General features: G+C 40.1%; 1 protein-coding gene across 8 annotated transcripts in view; it reads right to left on the bottom strand.

Moving 5' to 3' along the window:
- Nucleotides 1-11,204, bottom strand: part of RXYLT1 (ribitol xylosyltransferase 1) — a 32,442-nt gene extending 21,238 nt beyond the window's left edge. For 3 of the 8 annotated variants that reach the window (XM_031936344.1, XM_023225108.1, XM_023225109.1), the window contains exons 1-3: nt 10,881-11,204; nt 9,833-9,988; nt 5,926-6,028 (exon numbers count right to left, since the gene is read on the bottom strand). In XM_031936344.1, coding sequence (XP_031792204.1) covers nt 5,926-6,028; nt 9,833-9,988; nt 10,881-11,052 — 431 coding nt within the window. In that variant the 5' untranslated portion in view covers nt 11,053-11,204. Of the gene's footprint in view, nt 1-5,925; nt 6,029-8,316; nt 8,481-9,832; nt 9,989-10,880 lie in introns of those variants that run through there. The other 5 variants (XM_031936346.1, XM_023225111.1, XM_023225112.1 and 2 more) reach the window with 4 other exon arrangements.
- Nucleotides 11,205-12,366: the final 1,162 nt, after the last annotated feature.

Here is a 12,366-nt window from a genome sequence, read left to right as displayed (position 1 = left end):
CAGCCTACGGATGACGTTACTGATTCAGTGGTGAATAAGGAGTCATATTTCTGTCTTTCTTTCTGAAATAGAGTTAAAAGCACTACATATAATTAAATCCCATATTATGGTTCCATATGTAATCAACCCTCAAATAATTGGTTATCACTTGTAGCCTGCCTATAATGAAAGAATGTGTCAGTCAAACCAATACAAACACATGGCCTGACTGGCGGCTCTCTCTCCATTCTATATCATTTATTTGGTATGCTGGAATTCATTCTTTGGGGCCTATGTGTTGATGAAAATCAGCATTCCTGAGCCTGATGAGCCCTGCAACACTGATGATATCCTTTCTACTTCTGTCTTAGAATTGTCTCGAGGCTACAATTAAATGATATAAGCTCATTTGTTTATTTAAACAAAATATATTTACACTTATTTTCAACAAGTATCTTAACAGTACTTAGAAATTCTTCCAGTATCTTCAAGGTGAGCCATTACTTCTGGTTCACTTTTGGTCAAATAAGGATGGTGAATGTGTGGAAACACTTAAGTTAGTACCCATGTAGCTGATTCAACTCAAGAATGCATAAAAGCTTATTAATTTTGGATAAATTATGTATGCTATTTTTCACGAACCTAACACTTTAATAAGCTGTTTAAAAAAACCTCATACAATGGTGACCTTTCTTGCATATAGTTCTCTTAAATTCTAAGAGGAAACGGTATTACTCTTTGGCCATAATACCAGCACACCTTATTTTATTGTGCTTCACTTTATTGTACTTTGCAAATAGTGTTTTACAAATTGCAAGTTTGTGGTGATCCCCAGTCAAGCAATTCTATTGGTACCATTTTCCAACAGCATGTGCTCACTATGAGACGGTGATATGGTTTGGCTGTGTCCCCACCCATATCTCATCTGGAATTGTAGTGCCCGCAATTCCCACATGTTGTGGGAGGTACCCGGTGGGAAGTAATTGAATCATGGGGACAGGTCTTTCTTGTACTGTTCTCATAATAGTGAATAAGTCTTACAAGATCTGATGGCAAACTTAATAGATACATGCTGTGTGTGTGGTCTTACTGCTCCACCAGCCAGTATTCCCCCGTTTCTCCCCATCTCCTTGGGCCTCCCTATTCCCTGAGACACAACACCATTAGGCCAATTAATAACCCTATAATGCCCTCTAAGTGTTCCCTATAATTAATAACCCTATAATACCCTCTAGGTGAAAGGAAGAGTCGCAAGTCTCTCACTTTCAGGAGTGTCCGAGGGAGAGAACATAGGCATGGATTCTTAGTTTCTGTTTCTGGTAGGACCAGTAAAGCCCCTTCCTTATCTCTCTTTTCTGCTTATTACTAAAGACAGATACTAAAAACCATGGCTTCAGGCTGCTAAAAGCCTAAGACAAAACAAAACAGAACAACAACAACAACAATAAAATAAAGTGGGTTAGAAAAGCTTGCAACCAAAAGCTAGAAATAATTAAGCTTAGTGAGGAAGGCATGTCAAAAGCTGAGGCAAGCTGAAAGCTAGGCCTCTTGTGCCAAACAGCCAAGGTGGGAATGCAAAGGAAAAGTTATTGAAGGAAATGAAAAGTGCTACTGCAGTGAACAACATGAATGATGTGAAGGTGATATAGTCTTACTGCTCATATGGAGAAAGGTTTAATAGTCTGGATAGAGGATCAAACCAGCCACAACATTCCCTAAAGCCAAAGCCTAATCCAGAGCAAGGCCTCCACTCTTTCCAATTCTATGAAGGTAGAAGCTGCAGGAGAAAAGTCTGACATTACCAGAGGTTGGTTCATGAAGTTTAAGGAAAGAAGCCATTTCCATAACATACAAATGCAAGGTGAAGCAGCAAGTGCTAATGTAGAAGCTGCAGCAAGTTATCCAGAAGATCTAGCTAAGATCTTCATTGCTGAAGGTGGCTACACTAGACAACAGATTTTCAATGCAGATGAAACAGCTTTATATCAGCAAAAGATGGCATCTAGGACTTTCATAGAAGTCAATGCCTGGCTTCAAAGCTTCAAAAGACAGGCTGATTCTCTTATTAGGGGCTAAATGTAGCTGGTGACTTTTAAGTTGAAGCCAATGCTCATTTATCATTCTGAAAATCCTAGGACCTTTAAGAACTATCCTAAATCTACTCTGCCTGTGCCCTATAAATGGAACAAAGCCTAGATGACAGCAACATCTGTTCACACCATGGTTTACTGAATATTTTAAGCTTACTACTGAGAAGTACTGCCCAGAAAAAAGGATTCCTTTCAAAATATTACTGCTCATTGACAATGCATCTGGTCACCCAAGAGATCTGATGGAGATGGACAGATTCATGTCCTCATACCTGCTAACAAAATATCCATTCTGCAGCCCATGGATCAAGGAGTAGTTTCGACTTTCAGGTCTTATTTAAGAAATACTTTTTGGGCCGGGCGCAGTGGCTCAAGCCTGTAATCCCAGCACTTTGGGAGGCCGAGACGGGCGGATCATGAGGTCAGGAGATCGAGACCACCCTGGCTAACACAGTGAAACCCCGTCTCTACTAAAAAATACAAAAACTAGCCGGGCGAGGTAGTGGGCACCTGTAGTCCCAGCTACTTGGGAGGCTGAGGCAGGAGAATGGCGTGAACCCGGGAGGCGGAGCTTGCAGTGAGCTGAGATCCGGCCACTGCACTCCAGCCTGGGGGACAGAGCGAGACTCCGTCTCAAAAAAAAAAAAAAAAAGAAATACTTTTTGGCCAGACACAATGGCTCATGCCTGTAATCCTAGCACTTTGGGAAGCTGAAGCGGGTGGATCACTTGGAGACAGGAGTCCAAGACCAGCCTGGCCAACATGGTGAAACCCCATCTCTACTAAAAATACAAAAATTAGCTGGGTGTGGTGGTGTGTGCCCATAGTCCCAGCTACTTGGGATGTTGAAGCACAAGAATCACTTGAACTTAGGAGGCGGAGGTTGCAGCAAGCTATTACAACACTGCCCTCCAGCCTGGGTGAGAGAGCGAGATTCTGTCTCAAAAAAAAAAAAAACAAACAACAACAAAAGAAATACTTTTCATAAGGCTATAGCTGCCACAGACAGTGGTTCCTCTGATTGGCAAAGTAAATGAAAACCTTCTGGAAATGATTCATTATTCTGGATACCATGAACATTCATGATTCATGGGATGAGGTCAAAACATCACCATTATAAGGAATTTGGAAGAAGCTGATTTAAACCCTCATGGATGACTTTGAGAAGTTCAAGATTTAAGGGGAGGAAGTCACTGCAGATGTGGTAGAAATGGCAAAAAAAAGTAGAATTAGAAGTGGAACCTGAAGGTGTGACTGAATTGTTGCAATCTCATGATAAAACTTCAACAGATGAGGAGCTGCTTTTTATGAATGAGCAAAGAAAGTGGTTTCCTGAGATGGAATCTACTTCCGGTGAGGATACAATGTTGTGAACACTGGTGAAGTGACAATAAAGGATTCAGAATATTCAAAAAATGTAGTTGATAAAGCAGCAGCAGGGTTTGAGAGAACTGACGCCAATTTTAACCTTTTTTTTTGAGACAGAGTCTCATTCTGTCACCTGGGATTGGAGTGCAGTGGCATGATCTTACCTTACTGCATCCTCTGACTCCCAGGTTCAAGGATACTTTTGCCTCAGCATCCCAAGTAGCTGGGATTACAGGTGTGTGCTGCCACTCCTGGCCAATTTTTGTATTTTTAGTAGAGATGGGGTTTCATGATGATAGCCAGGCTGGTCTCGAACTCCTGACCTCAAGTGATCCACCCACCTTAGCCTCCCAAAGTACTGGGATTACAGGCATGAGCCACTGCGTCCGGCCTAGGATTGACTCCAATTTTGAAAGAAGTTCTATGGGTAAAAATGCCTCCAAATAGCATCATATGCTACAGAGAAAACTTTTGTGAATGAAGAGTCAACTGATGTGGCAAACTTCATTGTCGTATTTTAAGAAATTGCCACGGCTACCCCAACCTTCAGCAACCACCACCCTGATTAGTCATCAACACCCTGATTAGACATCAACATCGAGGCAAGACCCTCCACCAGCAAAAAGATGATGCCTTGCTGATGGTTCAGATAACTGTTAGCATTTTTTAGCAATAAAGTATTTTTCACTTAAGGTACTTTTTTTTTAAGGCATAATACTATTACACACTTAACAGACTACAGTACAGTGTAAACATAACTTTCATATGCACTAGATAATCAAAAAATTCATATGACTTGCTTTAATGCAATATTTGCTTTACTGCAGTGGTGTGGAACTAAACACCCAATAGCTCTAAAGTATGCCTGTAAAATCTCCCGCAAATATTTCAGAAGTAAAGGATACATTTGGCTTTCTTTTGGGAGTTAATGTTCTTTGCTCAAATCTGTCACTATTATTACAGCAACAATGTATAATTTTAACCTTAAATTTAACCTTAAAGATGCTAATGTCTTTATGAATTTTTAATAACTTTTCTGAAAATGTTATATATTATGGATTAGACTAATATCCCTAACATACATTTACTTTTCAAATACCAAAATATTAGATTTATATACATAATACACATTTACTTTCAAACACCCAAATCCAACCATTGTAAGTTTAGGTCTATACTTAAGCTCTTGAATGGGATGAGATCAACAGAAGCATGAAGATGAAAGGAAAAATAATCATTACCAATGATAATTTTAAAAACCTGTTTACTTGTTAAGTATAACTGTGAAAAGATATATGCAATAAAATTGCTTTCCAAGTGTATATAAAGTAAATAAAGAATTAAAGCTGTAGCAAAAATTAGAACAAAACTGACGCTAACTATAGCTTTTCCTTTCCTGATTTCTGTAAATGAAATTCCAATAGAAAGCAGAATCTTTAGTTCACATTTTCCCCCTAATAATACAACTGTTATATAAAATAAGCATTTAAAAATAATTTTTTATTTTTAATTTCAATAAGAAAGCAAAATCTAATAAAATAGCATTTCATATAAAATTATAGTTTTCCTTTTTTTTTTTTGAGATGGAGTCTCACTCTGTCGCCCAAGCTGGAGTGCAGTGGCCAGATCTCAGCTCACTGCAAGCTCTGCCTCCCGGGTTCATGCCATTCTCCTGCCTCAGCTTCCCAAGTAGCTGGGACTACAGGCGCCCGCCACCTCGCCTGGCTAGTTTCTTGTATTTTTTAGTAGAGACGGGGTTTCACCGTGTTAGCCAGGATGGTCTCGATCTCCTGACCTTGTGATCTGCCCGCCTCGGCCTCCCAAAGTGCTGGGATTACAGGCTTGAGCCACCGCGCCCGGCCTATAGTTTTCCTAAATAAAACAATCCTAATATACTTAAAAACACTCAGAAAACATGCAGTCATAGATAAGAGTTATATAAAAAGGCCAAAAAAGTCTAAGCAATACATTGGTTTTATTAAATCTAAAATAAAAAATAAATAATCTAAAATAAAAAATAAATCCTGATAGAACTCATCAAATTTGTTTTAATAAACAAAAATCTAAAAAGTGACAGCAAGAGCTGTCTAAATATTTAAAATATTTAAAAAAGTGAACATGACTACTATATGAAAGAGAAAAATGAAAATACTTTTAGGTTTACATATTATTCCTCCAAGATACAGAATGTTTTAAATGGCTGTCACCATTCAAATGCTGTAAGATGTGGAGTATGAACTTTTCCATATAATTAGATGAAAATAAAACAGACATATGATTCCAAAAAAGGAGTATTCTGTAATATACAATTTCATAAGGTCCAAGTAAGCTTAATTATGAATACATATTCATGAGATTTACTTCTCTGTTCTTTACAAGTTGAAATAGAAATATTTTTATAAATATATTTTCCTATTATTTTTCTTTTAGTATTCACATAAAATATTGTAGAGCAAAACACCAAAGGTTAATGTTGCACAACTAATACCTGTATTGTGTTCTTCCTACGATTGACTTTCCTTCTCTCCATTGAGCAGTCACATCGCTGGGATCAAGTAAGCCTTCAAAAATATGCTCCCAGAGATACAAGCCTGGTAATTAACAACAAAAACAAAATCAAAACAATTTACTGTCTCATCTACTCTGGTGCATGAGACAAGTTTATGTTCTATTCTTTTACTCATTTGACTGTAAAACCAGAATGCCTCCCCTTTGGGCCGTTGGCAGGCAGTGCTACCAAGCAACAGCTCCAAATCATCAACATGGCAGCTAATGAGAGACACAGCTCAGAAGCTGTCAGTGTGTAAAATGTGGCAAAATGTGAGTTAATATTAAAGACCTCTCCTACTCTAGATTTGAGAAACCCCTAATTTATATAGATCTTTACACCTGTCTTATTCTGAAATGAAATGTATTATATTACAAAGTAAACTATACTATGTGGTTAGAACTATTTTTATAACAAATTAGGGGGAGTTGCCATTTTGTGCCAAATGGAGCCAGAGGAGCTCATGTATTTACATGTATTAATACATTCAATATGTCAAGGGGACATTACCTCCTTCTCACTTGAACACATATCCCTGAATGCATGATCCCCTTCACAGACAAATGCCACTACAGCTTTTCTCCTTATGGCAGCCCCTGATGTTTTATCATGATTTCACCTGAATGAAAGCTCTGAGAGTAGAGGAGAGCAGTGTTACTCAGTGAGGCACTATGGAGACCATACACCACTTCTGGGAACCCTGTTTTGGTTACACTCAAAGAGGTTTTTGTTTCATTCTCATTGTACCCTGGTACTAAAGGAAACCCAAGCCACCATGTTTAAAACGTGGCCAATTAGATAAAGCTTTCCAAATGTGATGGGTTGAATAATGTCTCCCTGCCCCACCAGCGAAGATGTCCATATTCTAATCTCTAGAATCTAGGAATATGTTACCTTACATGGCAAAAGACACTTTAAAAATATGATTGAGCTAAGGATGCTGAGGTGAAGAGTATTATAGATTATCTAGGCGGGCCCTATGTCATCTCAAGAGTCCTCACATGAGGGAGGCAGGAGGGTCAGAGTGAGGCAAGGGATATATAAAGATGGAAGCAGAGGCCAGAGTGATGTGGGGCCATAAATGAAGGAATGCGGATAGCCCCCAGAAACTCTCAACGGTAAGAAAACAGGTTCTCCTCTAGAGCCTCCAAAAGTAACACAGCCCCCACACATTTTAGAGTTCTGCCTTCAGAAAAGTAAGATACTAAATTTGTGGTAATTTGTTACGGTTGCAATAGGATGCCATGGATTATACAGTTAAGATTATGGTACCTGGAAATGGGGTGCTACTGTAACAAATACTTAAAAATGTGGAAGTGGCTCTGAAATTGGGTAATGGGTAAAGGTTGAGAGAATTGTAAGGACATGATTTTAAAAAGCCTAGATTAGACTGCCTTGAATAACCTGCAGATAGAAATATGGATGTTAATGACTCAGCTAGTGAAGACTCAAAGTGAGGCAGAGTAGAGAAAACCTGTATTGCCTTAGAGGATATCTAAATCCTCATAAGCAGATTGTTGGTAAGAATATGCAATTTTTTTTAATTTTTATTTTTTATTTATTTGTTTATTTATTTTTTTTGAGACAGAGTCTCGCTCTGTAGCCCAGGCTGGAATAAGGTGGCATGATCTTGGCTCACCACAACCTCCACCTCCCTGGATCAAGCAATTCTCCTGCCTCAGCCTCCTGAGTAGCTGGGATTACAGGCATGTGCCACAATGTCTGGCTAACTTTTGGTAGAGATGGGGTTTCACCATGATGGCCAGGCTGGTCTTGAACTCCTGGCCTCAAGTGATCCACCTGCCTCAGCCTCCCAAAGTGCTCGATTACAGGCGTGAGACATCACGCCTAGAATATGCATATTAAAGAAATTGTTGGTGAGGGTTCAGAAGAAAATCAGGAATGTGTTATTAGAAACTGGAAGGATGAGGATCCTTGTTATATAACAGTAAAAAGCTTAGTTGGATTGTATCCTGCAGTTACATGGAAAGTAGAACTTGTGATAAACTTTAATAATTAGCTGGAGTGTTCCAAGCAAAGTGAAAGGTGTGGACTGGTTTCTTCTTGGTGATTAATGAAATATAAGAAGAAAGAGATAGAAGGAAAAACTGTAAAGCAAAAGGGAACCAGAATTTGATGATTTGGGAAATTCTCAGACCATTAAGATTGCAAAAGAGGTGAAAAATTAGATTTACTGTCTGCAAAGGGTGTTCCAGAAAGAAGACCAAGGATGTGGCTGCACAACCTTTTGCTAGTGTCTCAGAAGGAACAGAAGATCTGAATATTCATTCACACAAAGGGCTCTTTGAAGAGATTACACGTGTGACTTACGGGTCTCCTCAGCCATCTCAGCAGAAGCCAGAAATGGAGATGGGATTACTCAGAAAAGATCTGCAGAGGAGGTTCCCATCTAACGGAGTGAATCCTGTGACATACACAGGAGGCCCACAAGGTTCTTCAGAATGTTATATGAGCAGAAACACTGCCAGCTTGGACTAAAAAAGAAAGAGGTCACAATGAAAGAAGGCTGATGGGCTCTGAAAATTTCACCAGCTGTCAACAGGCTGATTAAATTGCTAAGCTGCAAACTTGTGTTACTTTTTATGAAAAAGGAAAAGATGACTTCAAGAATATGGCTGAAATGCCAGAGGGCAAAGCTGTACAAGTCATAGATTATTCCTAGCCCTGCAATATAATCGAATGGAGCTGACCATTCAGATGAAATTTAGATTTCAAAATTGCTTGGACCAGTGACACTTTTTTACTTCCATTTTTTTCCCTTTTTGAATGGGAATGTCTATAACGGTATTTTATAACTGTGCCTAGAGAACAGGCTGATGAAAGTAGCATTTTTCCTGCCAGCAGAGGTGTTAAAAAAAAAAAAAAGGTAGCATTTGATGAAATTCACTTGGCCACTCTGCGCTTATCAGGATTGAAAAGAGAGAAGTCTGGAAATGAAAACCTGGGATTTAAAAGAAGAAATCAGTATTAGAGACTTTATTTAAAAAATAATGGTCAGAACTTGATGATTGAAGACCTGGTTTCAGGTACTTGAAATTTAGAGACTGGTAGTAATCTTCCAGGATGTATACTTGTATGTAAGTATGAACGAATTTATGAAATACCGTGAGCAGAGGACTATCCTCTGTACATTTTCCTCTCATCTGGTACTTTCTACTCATATCCCTTATTGTACATAAACCCAGCTCATGTTCAAAGGCCAAATAAAGTGCTTTCTAAGTCACTAAATTCTTTGTGACTCTTTGAACCCTCACAGCCCCATTCTCTAATTGAGCATAATATATATCTTAGAACACTACACTCTCATGATATTCACAGCAAAAATGCTTCTGTGCGATCAAGTTTAATCAACTACATACTATAATATATTCCTTTGCTGATACAATGAACACTGTCATATTAAAGGCTCTTGAGAAAGGCCTGCAATGAAGAACCTTAACTTTGTACTCTTCAGTGTTTCCCAAATGTGTTTGGCCCTCAAGGGCAGGGGCCACATCTTATATTTGTGTATCAAGTGTCCAAAAAATACAGATTCATGAAAATTCAGTTGACATATGTATTGCAATCTAATGACACTATACAGCCTACTCAATGTATCGATAAATGAAGCTGTGCTCTGCTAAAGACCAACAGTGGAACATGTATGTGTGTACATTTACAAATGTCTAATTGGAAGGAGAAAGGAATTACTGACAAAAAGTGAAAAAATATATCATGATGCCTTAATTAGCAAGTTATGAAATAAATGATATTAAAATGAATTTCATATCAATAAAGTACATTTTACAATGCTTTTTACATGTCTTCCTTCTACATATTAACTTACCAATGGCAGCTTTGCCCCAGATTTGTACACTGAGATCTGTTTTTCCTTTCGTGGATTTATTTAATACTTGAAGGCTAGTTTTAAATCTGTATTGTTGCTCATTTTTTTCATCTCCTTCCCAAGGATTCCATTCTTCACTTTCCAAAGTGAACTGTTCTGTTTTAAAAAGAGTAACAGTGTTTACCAGTTAGGTATTATTGCAGCTGTAGGTAAATTCAAATCACTTAAAGTGTTAGTTCTAATTTCATCTTAACTTTAATTTTTGAGAGATAGAGCAACTGAATTTAAACTGGTTGTACACAATGAAAACAAAAAAGAAACTATCGGCAATTTTTTTAACTGAACTTTTTTTACTCTGAAAGGTCTTAGAAATAAAATGCTAACTTGAAACAGGAAAATTCTCTTCCCCAAAACAAAACCTTTAAAAATAACAGGATAATATGTATCAAGTTACAGGTTTAACTTCTGCAATTCTTTTTATCTATTGTATACAGGTAACCTATGCACAAAAAACTGACTTCAGAGTGTAGTGTTCACCAGTCTTAGATACTATCGTGCAAAATTCTGAATAAAGGGAGAGAGAAAGCTGAGTCTGATCTTAACATAAATTAAAACACAGGACAGGGGACCAGAATTTGGAGGTAAAGCCTGCCTTATGGTCACTGCAGAATTAGAGAGGGTTTTGTTTCAACATGGAAACGGATGTCTTAAACCTTGCGGCGATTTTGAGGCCTTCCAGGAGCACTCCCGCAAATCTCTGGCATTTGAGACGACGTCTTGCATTTTAACACGTGTTTGAAAGGCGTTCGCGCCTGTCACCCCCTGGGATGGGGAGCTGGGACAGCGTGTGAGATCTGGGTAAGAATTAAGGACCATTCTCCAATCCCGAGCCAAGGGCTGGCTCGAGGGGTTGTAGGAGGCAAAGCGCGTCTCAGGCCCCACGGGTAACCCAGGACTTGAGAGCGGGGTGCGGGAACCCGGCCCCTGCCGCCCAGCAGCCCCTAGCCAGGTGCGCAGAGCCGGAGGGAAGCTGCACCCCCAGTCCTACCTCGGCCGCGTCTCTCCCGAGCGGGGGCCACCGCCCCCTTCCTAAGGCCCCGCGGGGACCCGGCCGGCGCCTGGCGGCGGCGCCCGAAGAAGACGTGGTAGGCAGCGTAGAGGGAGAATAAGCAGTACAGGGCGATGAGAAATGAGCAGAGCCGCTTCCGCGTCAGCCGCATCCCACTCGGGCTTCCAGTCAGGTAGCCACCGCCATGCAGCTGGGGGAAACAGAAGCTCGGGCCCCGGCGGCGTCCGGCGCAGGTCCAGGCACTTTCCAGGCCGTCCCCATCAAAGGCTCTTCCGCCCAGCGCCCAGTACAGCCCCGCCCCGGGCACGCCCACCTCCCGCCTCCCGCCCAGGCCCCGCCCCCTCCAGTCCCGCCTCATCCGCCGGACCCAGGGCCTGCCTGCCCACCTCCGACTCTGGAATAGGGGGTCTAGGAGCGGCTAGTACCCCAAGTGCTTCCAGACGCCGGGCTGGGTGGGAGCCTCTCTGACCTCTGCTGTGTAGCCATTACACCTTTCAACCCTGCCACTTTTCCCAAGTACATAAAAACTCGGGGGAAAAAGAGCACCCGTGGTGGTCCGTGAAGGCATGGACCGTGATGTTTTTTGCTCTACATGGAATCCCTAGCGCCTGGGACAGTGCCTACTACATTGATAGATAAGTGAATATAAACGTCCTTTAAAAAAATTGATGATGGTCGCTCAACATTGTGAATGTAATTAATACCACTCACTTGAATGCATAGAAATAGTTAAAATGTCAAATTCGTGTTTTATATACCTTACTGCAATAAAAATATTTTTAAAGTTCAATTTTATCATTATGATGTGAGTTGAACGCACATAGGCATACAGTATTTTGTCAAATAGAGGCTGTAAATGTGAATGCTTCAATAAACTTTTTGTCTAGCCTTGGAATATGGGCTACAATGTTCTGTCAGTTGCATCTGGTACTACTGCTCAAATTATCTCGCAGTCTTGCGACGGTGTGTCCACTAATTAGGGTGACCAGTGGTCCCAGTTTGCCCAGGACTATAAAGATTCTCCAGTTGGAGGATTTTTAGTGCTAAAATTGGAAAAGTCATAGGAAATCAGTAAAAGTTGGTCACTCTAGCATCGACTCTAAAGTATTAGGTCAAACACTTTACCCAATTCTCCAAACAGCCCTGACTCCAAAGACCTGTTTTAAACCATTTTTGCTCAGACTCCCTAAGTCCTATAAATATCACCCCAAACCTTCTCCTTCTGAGACTGCCAAGCGTCTGTCAAAGTGTGGCCTCCCTTACTGTAGTAGATTTAATAAATTTAGCTTTCCTTGATTGACAGGCTATTCTGGTGTCTTAGAGAGATGGCAGTTGTTTTATGTACACTGTATTGTTGGTTATCCTATTTTGTTGTGGAAATGACAATTATTTAAGGATAGGAAGTAATTACCTTATAATTACTAAAAAACACCCACTGTATCAATGTACATGGAGATGCTACTGA

The sequence above is a fragment of the Piliocolobus tephrosceles genome, chromosome 10, assembly GCF_002776525.5.
Source record: "Piliocolobus tephrosceles isolate RC106 chromosome 10, ASM277652v3, whole genome shotgun sequence".
NCBI classification, from domain to species: domain Eukaryota; kingdom Metazoa; phylum Chordata; class Mammalia; order Primates; family Cercopithecidae; genus Piliocolobus; species Piliocolobus tephrosceles.
Note: the sequence above shows the minus strand (reverse complement) of the source record. Positions and strands in the feature narration are given on the sequence as shown.